Here is a 17,760-nt window from a genome sequence, read left to right as displayed (position 1 = left end):
GCTTTATTTCAACAATTACTATTAAAACCTTATTCTCAAGAATAAGACCAATTTAGTTGTAAAAATGCTCCAAAAATCTTATCGCAGTATGGCATGTGGGGTTATTAATGGCACCCAAAGCCTTTTGAGAGAGTTGGGTTACCCATTGATTTAATAAATGACCACAACAGACTGATGGTTTGTACACCTTTAATAAATAAAAAAATCCTTAAATGTTGTATATTAAAAGTAGGATGAAGGTAATCTATAAGCATGTAGTAAAATGTTTTTGAGGGGTTTGAATGAGCAGCAGTTGTGTCTGAACAGTTTGGCTGCGTTATACCTTGTATTAATAACCTGCTATAGTATTTAATGGTGTGAGGAGAACATTAAACTTGATATTATTATCTCTAAGCAACCACATTGCTTAGCTAAGCCTTAAGTATTAAATTCAAGTATTAATATTATCATGATGTATTTCTTAAATGCTGTCGTGTTATTAATTTTAATTAACATTATTTTTGAATATTGTTTATGTATATTTGTTTGGTTTTTAATGAACGTTAATAGTTATGCTTATAAAATTATGTTAGCCTGTAACGTTACCTAATTTTAGATCAAACTGACACGTCTTTAGAAAAAGACCGGAATAAAAACAAACCATTATGTCAGTAACCGTCCACGCACTAAACTTTGTAAATGTGTTAATCTGCAAATATTTTCAACCAAGATAATTTTCCCACTAAGCCATTATGGTCATCAAACTATTTTCTATGCCCGTAACTGGCTAATATCCCGAGCTCGCTAATCATTCCGCTTCCTACGCCTTTGACGCCAACACAAAATAAAGCCCACAAATACTCCCTCACAAGCGACTTCCAATGCGTTAAACAAAAGCAAAATCACTCATTTGGTTTTATGCAACACGGTCTAGTTTTCAAATCGCCAACGCGAAGAGAAAATACAGTTTGCGGGCCTGCCAAAAGAGCCAGACTGCGGCCACCTGTCTGAGACTCCTTCCGCGTTTTCCTGCGGCTCCGAGGCAGTGACGTGCGCCTCTGAAGGCGGTGTAATCTCCGGCGGAGCTGGAGGCTGCAGTGCCGCGGAGCGCATCAGACTCGGCCCCTCCCCTCCGCGCTCCGCGGCGGCCCGCCCTGCTCACACAAGAGCCCCGTCTGCGCTCTGGCCGAGTCTGGGGAGGGAGACGGAAACCCGTGCGGCCTTGGAAACGAAACAAACAAAAAAAAATCACAAAAGGTAGGCCACCGTGTTTAACAGAATATCTACGTTTATATTTGTTCGATTAGCATCTGTTGCGATATCTTGGAGTGTGAGTGAAATACGCGTTTATCTGTTTGAGAGATTAGCGTCGTTGCAATGGCGCGTAGGCCTTTGTTAGCAGCGAGCCGCGGCCTTCAGAGGCCTAAAGTAGGCCGCGGAGACGAGACTCAAGACGCGCGTGACCGATTCATAAGCTACTAAAGATTACCGCGATGTTCAAAAGCATCACGCAAACAATAACTGTGTTGCAGGGCATATTGAGTGTAACTGTATGGACAATTAAGTATATATTTATGAGATTTGATGTATTCTTTTAATTAATTCAAAATGGCGATGATCGCGAAAGGGGCGTGTCTAAGATTTCTATTTCTTTAAGAGTGGGCGGGGCTTTTGTGCTACGCCCTTCTGACTGTCAAAGGATTATGGGATTCATGGAAGCCTGTTTGCCGTGCAGCTGCTGTACTAAAAGTATAATCGGGTCATTCCTATTGTATAGTTATTTTTTAGCGCAGTAGCTTGGAAAATAACTCTGCTTTTGTTGTTATTTAAAGAATTTATAGCTAAGGGTGCTCTAGACTTTCAGAAATATTCACTGGTCGTGATCAGGTACTTGGATGTATTAGTAATTTGATTTTTTTTTTTTAATCTGATTTAATAAATTCCATTATAAATAATTTCTTTTATGCATTATTTGATGTAATATGAAGTTACATTTTATAATTATTTTTATTTTATGGCCTATAACTGATATAAACTTTGACCATTATAAACATTCTACACAATTTTGTCAGAATAAAGTAAAACTAGTGCTGTATATCCAAAATTATGTTTGCATAATATATTTGTCTGTGTATATATTAATATAATTTACATCTAAATATATAAACTATATATTTTTCTTAAGTACATGCATTTATATATACATAATATACATCACAATATTATAATGCATAGTATGAAGGATAGATATTCATTTTGAGATATGCTAAAGCTTACATTTAACCATGTTGTTAAATTTAAATGAAATGAAATAACTCTTAAAAAAAAAAAAATATATATATATATATATATATATATATATATATATATATGTTTAATCCAATTCTGACAAAGTATTATATAATGCTGCTTTTAGGTTGTGACTCTTACTCTTACACAAATGAGACTTTCAAGTTCGTATTGTGTTGATGGTTTTATTTCCATTTCCATCTTGTTCCTGTAGGTCTTATATTATGCAGATGACCGGCGGAGACAATGGATGAAGATTCCCATGAGCCCAAGATCATATTCCATGGGACAGGTAAACAAACAACGACTGATGAAAACTCTCAGATTGGTGTTTTATGAGTGTTGAGATATTTATGCATGAATTCTACATGTAGAGGTTGAAGGAGAAGACGACGAGGTGGTGGTAGAACTGCAGGAGACGGTTCTGGTGTCTGACGTGGAGGGTGAGAAGATCGCGGTGCATGGCCTCGCCCATGAGGAGCTGGTAATCCAGGAAGCGATCGAGGATGTGGTGGCGGAGTATGTGTCCTGCACAGATGAAGACGAAGAGCTTGGCACCATTGCTGTGGAGACCTGTGTGATGTCACCCGATGATGTGGCTCTGGAGGAGGAAGGACTGGAAGTTGATGTGGTGACTGACGCTAGAGTACAGGAGGATCCTGACACCTGTGGAGACTACCTCATGATCTCTTGTGAGTGGCTTTAGCCAATCGGAATAGAGCATTTGTTGGAAAGGATATCAATGACTCATTGTTGCTTGACGATAGTAAACAGTCTATGTTTAAGGCGCAGCTACATGCATTCTTGTTCGGCACTTCATCGTAAGTTAAATCAAGTCATTAAAAAAGGGAAGAATAAAAGATTTCCTCTCGTAATTTTTACAACGGGGGTTAAATTTGATTGATTTTGCTGTTTTGACTAACAGAAAGCTGCTTAGTTTGGAAGTGACTTTTGTGCTTCATGCATCGCAAAACTATAGACATGTCCTTAAAATGTCGCCCAAGTTTTGCTGTGACGCACCTTACTGTATCACTTATGATTATTTGAGATGTAAAACATATTGGTACCATATCAGTTATTGCCCATTTTCTTCGTATTATTACTATAATTCAGATATTCATTTAATGGAATATTACTTTGTTATACATTCGTTATTCATTTCATTAATGTTAATTATATAACTTTGCATGCTCATTTGCTCTAGTTTTACATTTAGATTATATTTGCCATCATCTAAACTAAAGCTTACTTGAAGTTAATAAAAAAAAATACTAGTAATGTAATAACACTCTTAAATCTTAACTTTAGTAAATTTCCATTGCATATAATATATTATAATATTGTGATGCCTGAATTCACTTTATTGTGTATCACTTAAAATAACTGATTGTTGTTGTTAATATTTTTCGATTTCTTTTGTTTAGATAAAGTAGTATAGAATCTTATGAATATTTATCAATTATTGGTCATAGTATCAAAATAATTATCAGAATATTCATTGCATAAACCAAAAAACAATTGCAATATATAAACTTACATTTACATACAGCATTGCTGGATTAAAAAGTCATAATAGAAAGATAATATGTTGCAATCACATTTTATATTTTCATTCCTGTAGCAAACTACTGTTATTGTAAAAGTTAATGATTTATTAAACACAAGTGCTTTTTATTATATTACTGTTGCTGTGGTTTAAAGATAACACTTTGTTGTTGAATGTGTGGTTAACATAAAGCATGATTTTTCTGCTTTATTCTTTACATCATTTAATGATACAGTATCCAGTACGCAAGAACATGGATGTTGCTTGTTTGTCACCACCTGCTTGTCTTGATTTCATTTCAGTGGATGAGGCTGGAAAGGTGGTTTCTGATGAGGATGCTAAAGTTACTATTGAGGGCCCTTTAGAAGACCCAGAGGATGTGGAGAAGGATGATGAGGGTCAAGAGGTCATCAAAGTGTACATCATCAAGGCTCACCCAGAGGAGGAAGACTTGGGTATGTTTGAACTCTTCAAGTCTCTCTTAAACTTCATTAAAGAGTTTTTCAAACACATTTCATTTTAGTGTTTATACAGTGCCCTCCACTAATATAAGCTCCCTTGGTAAGTATGAACAAAACTGGATGTGAAAAATCAGCATATTGATCTTTTTGAGCTTTCATTGAAAAAATTCACAAAACAAATAACCTTTCATTGAAGTAAACTGGTTGAAAAGTGTGGGGGGGGGGGTCTTTTTTTTTTCTCCAATGCATGTTGGTCACAATAATTGGCACCCCTAGATATTCGTATGAGGAACATATCTCATATATGAACATGAGATTGTCTAGCCATGACTTCCTGTTCCACAGAAATATAAGTATGAGGAACACCAAGCCAAATTCCCTCAAAATCATCCTTTGCAATGTTTAAAAAAAAAGAATACAGTTCTGGTGTACTGAACAAAATGGCTGTGCTTCAAAAAATAGGAAGTGGCTGTAAGAAAAGAGTTAAAGCATTGAAAATCCTCATTTCCACCATCAGGGCAATAATTAATAAGTTCCAATCAACTAAAGATGCTACAAATCTGCCTGGAAGAAGATGTGTGTCTATATCGTCCTGATGCACGGTGAGGAGGAGAGTTTGAGCGCCCAAAGACTCTCCAAGAATCACAGCTGGAGAATTGCAGAAAATAGTTGAGTCGTGGGGTCAGAAAGCCTAAAAAAATATATCAAACAGTCTCTACATGACCACATGTTGTTCGAGAGGGTTTCAAGAAAAAACTCCTGGCTCATTCAAAAACAAACTCTAGCATATTGAGTTCTCAGACACGACTGGAACTTCAAACAACATTGATTTCTATGGTCAGATGAAACTAAAAAAAATAGTTTTTAACAGTAAACACTCAAGATGGGTTTAGTATAAACAGGGATAAAAAAGTACCCCATGTCCATGTTTAAATAATGTTATGGGCCTGTTTTTCTGCTGGAGATCCTGGACGAGATCCTCTCATTTGCACAGGTTAGTGCAAGTGAGATCAAGGTCTCCGTCCTCGGAACCTGACTGCATCTTTAAGAAATCTTATAATGGACCATGTTTTGATCTTCTATCAGGAGAAGAATCCAAAACAAACATAAAGAAAAAAATATTGTCACTGAGCACAGAATGAAGCTTCTGCCATGGCTGTCCCAGTCCTCTGACCTGAACTCTGTAGACAATGAGTGGGGTGAGCTGAAGAGAAGCAGCACCAACATAGAGCTGTGAATCTGAAGGATCTGGAGAGATTCTGGATGAAATGGTCTCTGATCTCTTTATCGGGTGTTCTCCAAACTCTTCAGGCATTACAGAGAAAACTCAAGCTGTTACCTTGGGAAAAGGACGTTGCAGTAATAGGGTGCAAATAATTGCGGTCAACATGAATTAGAAAAAACATTTCACAATGAGACCCCCCGCCCAATTTCAGTTGTTTCATTTCAAGGTTAGAATTTTTTATTTTTTTTACTGAAAGATCAAAAGGACAAACAATGCAGATTTTATTTTTATAGCTGCCTTTGCTCATATTTACCAAGGGTGCCAATATTCATGGAGGGCACATATATTTGGTGTTTATTGATTTATGGATCATTTACAGGAGGCACTGTTGACATAGGAGACACAGAGCTTGATGTAGATGAAACCGTGGAGCTGGTGGATGCCTCTGGAATGCCGATAAGAGAAAAGATGGTGTACATGTCAGTGGGTGAAGCCAGTCAAAACCAGAATGACATCAGTGAGTCCCTTTACTGGCGGTTTGTCGTGAAAGTGTTTTCTTCAATTGAAACTCTGGGTTTTTTCCTCAAACAGATGTGGCTAAAATCACAGACGAGGTCTACATGGAAGTGGTGGTGGGGGGTGAGGACCCTGGAAATGTTCAGCGGACGATTGACAATGCATCGCTCAGCAGAGACTTCATGCCTGTGGCTTGGGCAGCTGCTTACAGTTAGTCAAACACATACACATTTTTGGTTCTATTCAAAAGATGCATAGTGCATTTTTTTTATTCCACAATCAATAATTTGTGCAGTTAATTATAAAGAAATATGCACCAGTCCTATTATTCTCATAAATTGTCTCCTAAATTATTTGTACATTAGCTAATAAGAGTAAGCTAATTTGTATCTAAAGCAATCTTTTTAAATTAATTTGAGTCAATTTTGATAAATTGACAGGATTCCTATTAGACTTAGAGTCTTTATGCAAACAACCAAATTCGTCACTGAGATGAGTTGTAGTTTATTAATCGAACACTTTGTAATCCACATATCTCTTTAATCTGCAGTACAAGATAGCTTCTCATTCTAATCTTAAAATATGGTGTAATGTCGTCAGGTGGGGACGAGAGTGAAAGCGGTGAGAACAGGAATGGAGCAGCAAGTGCTTTGCTGCACGTTGATGAGTCCGATATGATCGAAAGAGTGAGTCGTCAGCGAAGCAAGAACAAGAGCAAGAAACGCTCTGAACGTCGTCACGTTCAGACAGGTGCATCTCTCGTTACATTTTCATAGATTAAATTATATACATCGCAATTTATGTAACATTTTAAATGTATATGTTTTAAACGCAAAACATTTTTTTTTATATTATCACCAGTCAAAAGGTCGGTATGTTTTTTTTTTTTTAATTAAAGAAATTTAAAATAACTTAATATTTAAAATACAGTTATAGTCCATTGTTGCAAAAGATTTGTATTTAAAATAAATGTTGTTTTGAACTGGCTGCAAAAAAAAACAGCTTTGCTATCATAGTAAATTATATTTTAAAATAGAATACAGTTTTGCTGAATTTATGATTATTTCATAGTATATTACTGTTTTTACTGTATTTTTTTGATTAATAAATGCAGCTTTGGTGAGTAGAAGAGAATTGGTTGTAAAAAATCTTTCCCCTACCCCTCCAACCAAAAGAGAATCAAGACACCTCTGTCCCTTCACGTGAAAGCACGAAACAGAGGGGTGGGGGTGAGTGTAGGGATAAGGGTAGAAATTAGATCGGGCCTTATTTTAAAAGCATTTAAAAAATCGTACAGACCCAAAAATCTTCCAACTATAGCATATATTATAATCATTTTGGTTTACTTTTTCAACTTTAGCAATCATCATTGGACCCTACGGCCAGCCTCTTACAGTGTACCCTTGCATGCTGTGTGGGAAGAAGTTCAAGTCGCGTGGTTTCCTCAAGCGCCACACCAAGAATCACCATCAGGATGTCGTGAACCGAAAGAAATACCAGTGCACGGACTGCGACTTCACCACAAACAAAAAAGCCAGTCTCCACAACCACATGGAGATCCACACCCTCAGCAGTAAAGCCCCGTTTGAGTGTGAAGCCTGCGGGAAAGAGTTCCACCAGCAGGCGGCGCTGTTCTCCCACCGTCTGCAGCACCACCACCGAGAATCCAAGCTTCAGATCCCGCCACCCACCACCAAAATGCACGAGTGCAAGTTCTGCGAATACGAGACGGCAGAACAAGGACTTCTAAACCGACACCTCCTCGCCGTTCACAGCAAGAACTTCCCGCATATCTGCGTGGAGTGTGGGAAGGGTTTCCGGCATCCTTCAGAGCTGAAAAAACACATGCGAACCCACACCGGCGAAAAACCGTACTCCTGCCTCTACTGCGACTACAAATCAGCCGACTCGTCCAACTTAAAAACGCACATCAAGACCAAGCATAGCAAAGAGATGCCCTTCAAGTGTGACCGCTGTTTCCAGACGTTTGCCGAACCTGACGAGCTGTTCCAACACGCACTGACACACGAGGAGTCCAAAACACACCACTGCACCCACTGTGACCATAAAAGCTCCAATTCCAGTGACCTGAAGCGCCACATCATTTCAGTTCACACCAAAGACTACCCGCATAAATGTGAAGTCTGTGGAAAAGGCTTCCACCGGCCGTCCGAGCTCAAAAAGCACTCGGCCGCTCATAAGGTGAAGAAGTTACACCAGTGCAGGCATTGCAACTTCAAAATCGCCGATCCGTTTGTCCTCAGTCGGCATATTTTGTCAGCGCACACCAAGGAGCAGCAGGCGTTTCCTGACAAAAAGGGTCTTAAGAAGACGAGTGTACTCGGTGCTCACGGAGGTAGGAAGATTTTGGGTGGTGCCAGTTTGTCCAAGGGCCACCGGGAGCGCCGGCTGTACCAATGCCACTATTGCGACTACAGCACGGGCGACGCGTCTGGTTTCAAGAGGCACGTGATCTCCATTCACACCAAAGACTATCCTCACCGGTGTGACATCTGCTCGAAAGGCTTCCGCAGACCGTCGGAGAAGAACCAGCACATAATGCGGCATCATAAAGACCTAATGCCTACCATGTGACCTTTGCAAACAGAAAGCCATTAGGAAAAGCTCAGTTCTGATGTAGCTGTGGTCTTCAGGGCCGTTAGAAGGCCAACTCGAGGCTTTTTCGGACCCTGATAGTACAGACAGGCTGAAAGTGAAAGAAAATAGAGAGGAAAAACAACCATCCAATGAGTCCAGTTGCAAGTTTCACTGCTCGCATTGTCAGTGTTCTTGTTTTTTAAGTTAAAATAACCATTCTTGATCAGCTGACCAGCTTTATATCACTATGAAAATCGATCAACTTGCATAATAATCCATCAAAGGTGGATGACATACATGCCGTGAAGTTTTATGTTGGAGCATCTGGTTATACATTTGATTTATGACTCCTTTATTGCATGTTACAACAAAACATGTTTGAACAGCTTTGGTGATTGTTGCGTGTAGAAGTACAAACATTTTGGGAATAGCCTTGAAGATGTCCGTTGTCATTAAAGTACGGTGCTAATGCTTTATCGACCAGCTTCAGATGAGCAGAATGTCTAGTTAAAGTGAACTGAAAAATGCCATGGCTGCTAAAAATGTGTTTTAATTTCAGAAAGGAAAAAAAAAGAAGCTATTCAGACCAGATGTTTTGGGAAACCGATCTTTTATTTAGGTTTTCTGGACAAAATGCATGAACAACATTGGTGCACTAATTTACTAATATCAGCTGTTATTTAAGAAAGAAAACAAATTTAATTACTTGGTAGTATTGCCAATAAAAATCATATTCCAAATAGTACTCAACTCAGAAGAGATCTTTATTCCGAGTGTGCAGACATTAAATCAGGCCGAATGGCTGGTTAATCGAAATACGTTTTTATTTAAACGCTAGTATGTTTGGCGTTTGGTCTGTTTGTTGTAAAACTCCCCCTCAAATTATCATTCTTATGATTATTATTATTTAGACGTTTAGGGTACATTTTATTTTTTACACAGATACTGAAAATGTATAATTTGGAATAAAGAGATTCTAAAAAAAAAAACCTGTTATGTTGTGTGTATATGAAATATTTGTAAATACAGAAGAAATAAACAGTATTTTGTGTCCAAAATGTTTTTCAGTTTATTATATTTTTTGATGATGAAACGCAAATGGTTAATCTGAATAATCACACCAAATTTTGTCATTTGTAAACCAATTTTAATCTAAGAGCAGTAAACAAAAGCACCAGAGACAAAAATGAAAGAGGATTGAGAGGTTCTTTAGATATGCTCTGTAGTTGTAAATTGGATTGTCATTGTTAGCACAACCTTATGTTTAAAAAGAAAAACTTATGCTTCTATACACTAAGAAAGAGATGAAAACCAAGCAGACAGAAGGCCAGCAAATTCACATCTGTTTTTAGGTGAAATGATCGGACCAGCAGGAGATGTCTGTCTTTTTTTTTGGTCTTTTGGATGAGATCCTTAGGCAGCTGAGCACTCTCCTGTAGAATAGTAGGTATAAAGTTAGCAAACATTTCATAATAAGAGACATTGGCTATTTGATTAAAATCTTAAAATGTACCATTTGGTGGCAGTATGGCAATGTTTTCCTCAAGGACGCCAGTGTCCAGAGAGAACTGCCTGAACTTCTCCTTCAAGTCGTCAGAAATTTCGGTGGTACGACCTGTTAATGACACATTCAGAGTCTGTTTAGCGTTTAGTCATTAAAACGTTACAGCTAAATTGTGTCTTTTAGACAAATGGAGCTCTTACTCAAGAGTTTGTTGAGAACCTCAGAAACGCCTCCCTTGGTCTTGATCATGTGCACGAGAGCGTACTCGTCGAATTTGGCTTCAACCACACGCATGTCATTGTCATTTCCCCAACCTGAAAAAAACAAATTGAGCACATTTAGGCCAAAGGAACAACAGTCTGACTGTTAGTAGAGCATTAGTAGACTTACGCTGGCTGTGGAAGACGAAACGTCCTGGCGTCTCGGTTTTCTTGGCAAGGTGTGTCATTCTCCAGCAGGAACCATCACGTCTGAGAAACAAATGAAGCAATCAAAGTTATTCTTCAGTAATTATGAGAACATTTATCAAAACTCTTTGAGCACAAACCATAGGTTGAGCTTACTTCAGGTTAGTGCAAGTGAGATCAAGGTCTCCGCCCTCGGTAGGCACCATCATGGCAGTTCCCATCTTCATGTCAGCCTTGTGACTGACAAACCATTTCGCATTTGTAGCAAAGCCAATGAGATACCACTTTCCTCCCATCTGCAAAGAATATAACTATTTTAGACAAACATTCTTAAAAATAATGATTTCAAAATGTTTTTACAGTGACGCCAAGAAAAAAAAGTGGTTTCCTGAAGAGCCTTCACTTAAAAGAACCATTTTCTTGCTAAGAACATTGTAACTTTTTTCCACTATGAAGAATGGAAAGATTCCACTGGAAGGTTCTTCATTTTACCATTAATAGCATTAAAGAGAAAATCTAACCCTGAGAATATCCCTAACATTCACTGATAACATGCAGATGCTTTAGTATTTTACAGTAAAACTGCATGGTAAATGCCTGTATATTTTAGTTTCTACCTTTTCCAGGTTGAAGTCAGTCATGGGCATGACATCAGCAGAAGTGAACACTGCACAGAGCAGAACGCACAGCATCTTCAGAACACCAGTCATCATGGCTGTAGAAGTGTAGGTTCTCTCTCCGTATGTAGTTCAGAAGACAAAGTTGGCTGTGTAGAGGACACGGAAGGCAGCCCCTTTTTTATCCTCAGATTTGAGCCCCCCTCCCAAACCCTCCTTCCTTGAGTCCCTCCCTCCTCTGAAGACACAGCATAGTTGTTACACAACTTGCAACATGCACGTGTGGATTTTTCCAGGTATATGTGGGTGTTTGAAGCTTTTTATATATATAATGTCCCTTTTTTGGCTTTCATGCAATACATGTTTCTTATTGCTCATCCATGCTGCAATTATTTGACCAATATACAGTAAATACTGTGAAATATGATTCAAAACAGCAGTTTTTTATACTTTCACATGTCATTTATTCTTGTGATGGTAAAGCTGAATCTTCTCCAGTCTTCAGTGTTACATGATCCCTCAGATTTGCTGTTATTATTATCAGAGTTTAACTCTAGTTTAAACCATTTTTCAGGAGTCCTCTCTGAATAGAAAGTTCAAAAGAACAGCATTCATTCGAAACAGAAATGTTTTGTAGCATTATCAATGTCTGTACTGTCACTTTTGATCAATTTAAAGCAAGCTTGTTGAATAAAAGTGTGTGTGTTTTGTGTGTGTGTGTGTATATATATATATATATATATATATATATATATATATATATATATATATATATATATATATATATATATAATCTTACTGACCCCAAACTTCTGATAGGTAGTGTAGATTGGAGATGATGTTAGGTCCAATAGACTAAAGAATCATGTTTAATCAAATGTAGGCTAATGCAAAATATCAAAATGCATTTTATTGCCTAATGAAGCTCTTGTGCAGCTTAAAGCAAATTTGAGTTCATGAACTAGTTGAGTTCAAACTAGTTCATTTCTGTGTTAGATGTTTTTTCATAAGAAAATGATTACCTTTGGATATTTTTTGGAATGTTGGAGATGTAACATGTTTACCCCTTGTGTTGTGTAACTCTGAAAGGGTGGGCAGGCAGAGTCTTGTTTTGAGAGTTATATCACAAACCACACTAACTTCATCAAGATGCCTTTGCCTTGTTTTATAAGCCTACATTTTTGTTATATATAAAATCACCAGTTCTGTTACTAATTAGCAAGGATGCAGCCCAAATAAAGATTGGGGGGATGCACTTTACTCTACTGGTTTCTATTAGACTATACTGAATGCTATAGTTCATGGTAAAAAAAAAAACTCATTTTAAAACACACACAATCTTAAAATTATAAAATAGCTTTATTGGTGCAATTCTTAGCACAACACTTTCTCAAAGTGCTCACAAGATGCTGGCCAGTCAGTCTTAGGTTAGATCTGGTGGACAAAGCAATGATTGTGTTAGTTTGTAAGGCAAAAATAGAGATTATACAAATGTATACAGTTTCATTGTGTTACAAAACCTTATTTAAGCTTATGCAAGTTTAGCAACACATGCCTTTAAAACAGAAAACGTGATTCTAACAAAAGCAAGAGATAAACAAATGGCCGGATTGGCTCTTTTTGTAAGATGAAAAAAACTCTTTCAGCCAATCGGTAGCTAAATGTTGCCTAACACCGAGCAACGCCACAGAGCAATACTTTTAGCGAATCGGTTCGTTTAAATGAATTGGTTCGTAGAACTCCTAGCTGGATTTGACATGTTATTGCACGTAGTGAAATAATTAATCAGTTAAACATCATTGAACATCGAATACTTTTTATGTTGTGTCAGTGATTTCCATTAGCTACTGTGTCGAGTATTAATTATACGCTCTGCGAATCGGTTCATTTGAATCATTCAAATGAACCGTTACAAAATAACGACTCGTGCGCCAAGATGACATAAGAATCAGCTGTGCGATGCTTAGAATGCTATTAAATTACTTAACAATATACGTGTCTTTCTCTAAAGACAGTTAATTAAACATTAAGCCAATGTTAAAACAAACAAATGTGACTAGCTCTTACCCAGGACCTTTTCAGTGGTCTCGCAGAACCCTGGAAAAGAGTCTCGAGTTAATTTTTTATTTTTTTTTATTTTTTTTTTATTAGTGTTTAATTATAATTTGTGCATTGTCTCACCATAGTCAGGATACTGGAAAATGACGTCCAATCCCAAATTAAATGTCTTTGCACGATCCTCAAATTTATCCACTATTTTATCAGGCACTTCACTGGAACGTCCTTTCAAACGAAATACATTTTGGATTAAAACAGTACTCTTTCCATTCTGACACTTAAGAATGGGTTTGAGAAGTTTAAAATAGAGGCTAGAACACCTACCATACAGTTTCATAGTTATTTTCCCTGCTCTTTTAAAAACCACCGTAGCATAGGAGCTGTAGTCTGTCTCAAGCACCATTATGTCCACATTCTCAGCAGGTCTCTTACCTGCATAAAGAATTTGACATCATTGAACGCCAATCAATCAACAAATATATACTTAGTGGAACTCTCTTATGATACCCGACTGAACCGGATGGCTATGAAAATAAAAAATGTTATCTATAAAGCATTATTAGCATTATAGCATAATTTGCAAACATGTTGTAAATGCAATAACATACATACTCTAAGTGTGTCTAAAGTGATAAAATACATGCTGGATCTAATGCATTTGTCCACAGAAACCCCTTATTTTAGTGTCCTTCAAATAAATGTTACATGCACTTTAGTAATAGCAGTTCTATTCCGAAGATTTTAGCATGGTAATGGACAATGTTAATGCATTTGGTCTTGGGCATAAGAGTCATGTTATATTTGATTTATTCTGAACTCCTCTGAAATTATAGGACTAGTAGATTAAGTGAATTCTGGTATTACCAAACATCTGTGACCTTTTGATTTCTGTCTATGATTGACTTAGCAGGTTGCAGCTGCATGACTAAGGAAAATATACTTTTTTGTTTGAGTGAGCAAGTGGCAACCATCTTAAAGATATTAGCTCATTCTGAATCCTATGACTAAACTCAAGTGAGTTTGTGATCGAGAGACCTGTGCTGGCCACACAAGGCCATAAGTGACACTGGGTCCATAATGAACAAATAACTGAAAGAATGGGATGTCCAGATTAATCAAATATCTAAATTAATAAATAACCGATATTTGTGATGCAGTTTTAATTAGAAATACAGTCTAAAATGAATGATCACTTAAAATTGGAGTCAGATTCATCGCTGAGCTGGACTAAAATTGAAACTAAATCCTGATAAATTAAGTGAACTTTGCAAAAGTGCATGGAAGTAAACAACCTACGCACATTATATCTTTGCATATATAATAACCCATAGCAGATCTATACAGGTGGAGCTGGGGAAGGTGGAGGAACTCTGAAAGTGACCTGGGAAGTGCTCTAGTGAATGCTTACCTGTGATTTAAATGTAAAGCAGCCAACTCATACGAAACAACATGAACCAGACATTTTGTGCCAAGTAGTTTAATGCTGTGAATATCTTCAGTTTCCATTAACAACCCATCAGCTTGCCATTCTTGAGTTTCATGAAAGAACTTGGCATTAAAATGTTTGCATAATTATCTAACATTGAACCAAACCCTGATCACAGCTCTATAGTTAGTATGTTAAGTGGCAGCTGTGCGTTAAAAGATTTTAATGCACAATGTGGAGGCTTAGAACCACTCGACACAAAGCAGCCATGCATTATTCCACTTATACCATGGTAATTTGCCAGCGGTGACAAATTAAAGCTCTTAATGATGTTTGGAGAGCAATATTTTACCAGAAGGGTAAAAATAACAGTTATGAACTGTTAACGCTAGCATTCTGTCTGTTTCAACAGAGACACAGAGATGAAATAGTGTGGTATGATCACATTTATTGGAGTGAATCATAGCAGTTATTTGAATTAATTATTTGATCAAGACAGAGTGAGAGAATGAGAGCTGAGTCTTTTCACAAAAAATTAAGCTGTGTTTAGTTACTTCAAAAACAAAGATTTTACCAGGAATATAATGTAGCGATCTATTGTATAAGCTTTTTTTATTAATAAAAGTCGCAGGGCACCTTTGACAACAAATTTCTCTGTGTTCAGTGCAGTCTGTGTGTGTGTGGGTTTGTGTGCATCAATTAAAGCAGTGCATTAATGCAGAACAGTGATTAAACTCACTTGGAACTACTTGTGCATTAAACAGTTTTAATGCATATCTGCCAGCCAATCAGAACCGACTATTCAGACAGGCCATGGTATAATTAATAGTAAAAAAAAAATTTTTTAAAGTCTTTAAAATGACTTGTGAAGATAATGAAATCTATTTCAGCTATTGCATACCAATTGTCACTCCAGGTCAGGGAGCATTTCACAACAAAGGAGAGCCATCAATTTAGATAATGGTATGAATGACTTTGAACCCTTGTCTGTTGGTCAGTGCAGTTCAGTCCGCACCAGATACCTACCTTTGAGAAACAGTTGGCCAGGGGTCTTTGTTCTCATGTAGTTCTGCTTGATTTCCCAACATTCGAAATTGCTAACATGGGAAAAAAGCACAGTGAAAAATTATATATATAATTTACAATTCTTAGTGATTTAAATATAAGGTAAAATGTCCATGTTAAAATTATTTTGACAAAGCAAGCTGTATCTTGACCATCCACTGTTTGCTTACATCAGCTGTAATTATATGAAAGTCTAGACAAGTTGCCAAAGGGGACTTTCTTAAAGTTGCATAAGAAATCATGGTGCAATTTAGTAGGCTAACACTCACGATATGATACTATCATCATATTTCTTAAAGATTCTCAAAATACTGTTTTGGAATGCTTGATTTATTAGTATAGAAGCATTTTAATGCCTAACGAACTTGTAATGCCTCAAAAAAGATCTTAATCTTGTTAGAGCAAGACACTGCAGGGAAAAAAATAATTTTTTCCATGTAGATTTTGGGCTTTTGTAGTTTTCATAGAGTGTTTTTTTTTTCTCTTCTCAGAATAGTGGAATTAAGAAAACATCCAAACTACACTTCTTTATTGCACTTTATCTGTTTGTATCTGTAGATTTCAATTACAGTACATATCTTTTTTTCTAAGTATTTTTCTACTAAACTGAGGCATTCTCCACTTCAGTAGCACTTACACCAAACATTACAGGTTTATTCCTATCTTTAATCTGAAGTTTTTTACAGGGGAGTTTTGTTTGATTTTAAACAACATTTCATTCCTAAAAAATGGTGAACATTTGTTTTAGATTTTTTTTTTCTGGCTGTTGACAGACTTTTCAGATTTAAAGAGCGATAAAAAGAGATGTCCGAATGTTTATCCAATGTTCAGATTTTTGCATGCAATTTAGTGCATATTTAATTAGATAATACCTCATTTGCATATGTAAACCTAAGGTACCAGTATAACTGTAATACAAAAAAATTGTTTGCAGTTTTGTAATCAATAACCTGGGATGTATGGTGATATCTGTGATTTTTTATTTATTTTAGTAATTAAGGTATTTGGATACATCGAATCAGCTGGCAAGTGAGTAAAATGCTCCTCCTTGTGGCTGAAACAGGACTCACAGTTTCCTCACAGTGCTCACTGACACCTTTTCACCAGTGACAGTCCAAGTGGCAGTCGTGCTCTCCACCTTGAAGCCACTCTCCAGAAGATTCTGACACCGTGATGCCACAGTAAGAAGGTACCACTTCCCACTCATCTACAGAGAATGGGGTTTTAATCAGTGTTAAATCATAAACTGTGCGTGCATTTATGAAGAGACATATCTGCCTTCTTTCGAAACAACATTGGGCAAGATGAATGGCCTATCAATATGAATAAAACAAATTCACTTTTAGCCTACAAAATGATGCGCCTTTTTTACTCAGTGTTCCAAAACGATTTCACTTGATTGCTGTGACATGAAGGATGTTGAAATATACCTGATCAATGTTGATGTTCTGAGCTGGAGCTAGTTTTTCAATAACCTTCTCTGCCTCGGATTTCTTTGGCTTCGGTGGTGTTGGTCTAAAGCGTGTTTTTCGTGCCACGGCATGCTCCCAGAAACCGAGCCACGCGAGCACAAAGAACAATCGCAGCCAGAAGCGAATCATGAAATCGGTGGGTTTTTAACTTGTTGCTTTACTTAAACGCTTTACACCCCAGTCTTCCCTAACAGCTCTGTTAGAAGTTTGCTAGTAAGAGCCAGTCAGCTGTCCAGTGTTGCCAAATACAGTTTAGGATGATGACCCTCTACTCAGGTTTATCATTAACTCATCGACAAACCCACACAAACACACATTTCTGACAGTGTTCACTTTAATACAACCTGATATGTCATTTACAGTAATTGTTTTTTGTTTGCTATAAAGTGTGCGTGCATTATCCAATTTTAATGTATTATAATAATACAAGATATCATAATGCAACATTACAGTGCACAGGAACTTTTAATTGACCACACTCTTTTTATTGCCATCTGGTTCCAATAAGATCCTTTAACATCCCTTCCAATAGGTTCTCTGCAGTGGAAAGAGTTCTTTAGAATTTTAAAACGCTCTTTACACTAGGAAAAAAAGATA

General features: G+C 37.1%; 3 protein-coding genes across 4 annotated transcripts; 1 reads left to right on the top strand and 2 right to left on the bottom strand.

Moving 5' to 3' along the window:
* The first annotated feature begins 474 nt into the window (after positions 1-474).
* zfx (zinc finger protein X-linked) lies at positions 475-9,176 on the top strand. Its single transcript, XM_026201010.1, has 8 exons — positions 475-1,236; positions 2,483-2,560; positions 2,643-2,960; positions 4,117-4,269; positions 5,880-6,017; positions 6,092-6,226; positions 6,617-6,766; positions 7,377-9,176. The coding sequence occupies exons 2-8, from the start codon at positions 2,515-2,517 to the stop codon at positions 8,609-8,611; spliced, it is 2,175 nt and encodes a 724-aa protein (XP_026056795.1). The 5' UTR covers positions 475-1,236; positions 2,483-2,514; the 3' UTR covers positions 8,612-9,176.
* Positions 9,177-9,658: 482 nt separating this feature from the next.
* Positions 9,659-11,315, bottom strand: LOC113042283 (lipocalin-like). Its single transcript, XM_026201012.1, has 6 exons — positions 11,143-11,315; positions 10,682-10,821; positions 10,509-10,588; positions 10,319-10,432; positions 10,128-10,229; positions 9,659-10,047 (listed from the first exon to the last, which is right to left on the bottom strand). The coding sequence occupies exons 1-6, from the start codon at positions 11,236-11,238 to the stop codon at positions 10,028-10,030; spliced, it is 552 nt and encodes a 183-aa protein (XP_026056797.1). The 5' UTR covers positions 11,239-11,315; the 3' UTR covers positions 9,659-10,027.
* Positions 11,316-12,482: 1,167 nt separating this feature from the next.
* On the bottom strand, positions 12,483-17,413 carry c8g (complement component 8, gamma polypeptide). Of its 2 annotated transcripts, none has more exons than XM_026201006.1 (7): positions 17,122-17,413; positions 16,762-16,898; positions 15,653-15,723; positions 13,525-13,632; positions 13,324-13,425; positions 13,210-13,239; positions 12,483-12,576 (listed from the first exon to the last, which is right to left on the bottom strand). In XM_026201006.1, exons 1-7 carry the CDS (start codon positions 17,290-17,292, stop codon positions 12,566-12,568), a joined length of 630 nt encoding a protein of 209 aa, XP_026056791.1. In that variant the 5' UTR covers positions 17,293-17,413; the 3' UTR covers positions 12,483-12,565. The 2 variants fall into 2 exon arrangements, with proteins under 2 accessions (XP_026056791.1, XP_026056793.1); XM_026201008.1 differs by having other exon boundaries at positions 15,653-15,720.
* Between the last annotated feature and the right edge of the window lie 347 nt (positions 17,414-17,760).

This window comes from Carassius auratus, chromosome 24 (genome assembly GCF_003368295.1).
Source record: "Carassius auratus strain Wakin chromosome 24, ASM336829v1, whole genome shotgun sequence".
In the NCBI taxonomy this organism is placed as follows: Eukaryota; Metazoa; Chordata; class Actinopteri; order Cypriniformes; family Cyprinidae; genus Carassius; species Carassius auratus.
The sequence above is the reverse complement of the archived record's forward strand: the minus strand, read 5'-3'. Positions and strand labels throughout refer to the sequence as shown.

What these genes read in the sequence shown, in the direction of transcription:
- c8g (XM_026201006.1), bottom strand. Translation starts at nt 17,292, where the DNA reads ATGATTCGCTTCTGGCTGCGATTGTTCTTTGTGCTCGCGTGGCTCGGT. An exon ending in TGGCCAACTGTTTCTCAAAG is followed by an intron (nt 13,633 to 15,652) that starts GTAGGTATCTGG and finishes TTCTTTATGCAG; the next exon opens with GTAAGAGACCTGCTGAGAAT. An exon ending in TTTCCAGTATCCTGACTATG is followed by an intron (nt 13,240 to 13,323) that starts GTGAGACAATGC and finishes ACTCTTTTCCAG; the next exon opens with GGTTCTGCGAGACCACTGAA.
- LOC113042283 (XM_026201012.1), bottom strand. Translation starts at nt 11,238, where the DNA reads ATGATGACTGGTGTTCTGAAGATGCTGTGCGTTCTGCTCTGTGCAGTG. An exon ending in CTCACTTGCACTAACCTGAA is followed by an intron (nt 10,589 to 10,681) that starts GTAAGCTCAACC and finishes TTTGTTTCTCAG; the next exon opens with ACGTGATGGTTCCTGCTGGA. An exon ending in TTTCGTCTTCCACAGCCAGC is followed by an intron (nt 10,433 to 10,508) that starts GTAAGTCTACTA and finishes TGTTTTTTTCAG; the next exon opens with GTTGGGGAAATGACAATGAC.
- zfx (XM_026201010.1), top strand. Translation starts at nt 2,515, where the DNA reads ATGGATGAAGATTCCCATGAGCCCAAGATCATATTCCATGGGACAG. An exon ending in GATCATATTCCATGGGACAG is followed by an intron (nt 2,561 to 2,642) that starts GTAAACAAACAA and finishes TTCTACATGTAG; the next exon opens with AGGTTGAAGGAGAAGACGAC. An exon ending in GGCTTGGGCAGCTGCTTACA is followed by an intron (nt 6,227 to 6,616) that starts GTTAGTCAAACA and finishes TAATGTCGTCAG; the next exon opens with GTGGGGACGAGAGTGAAAGC.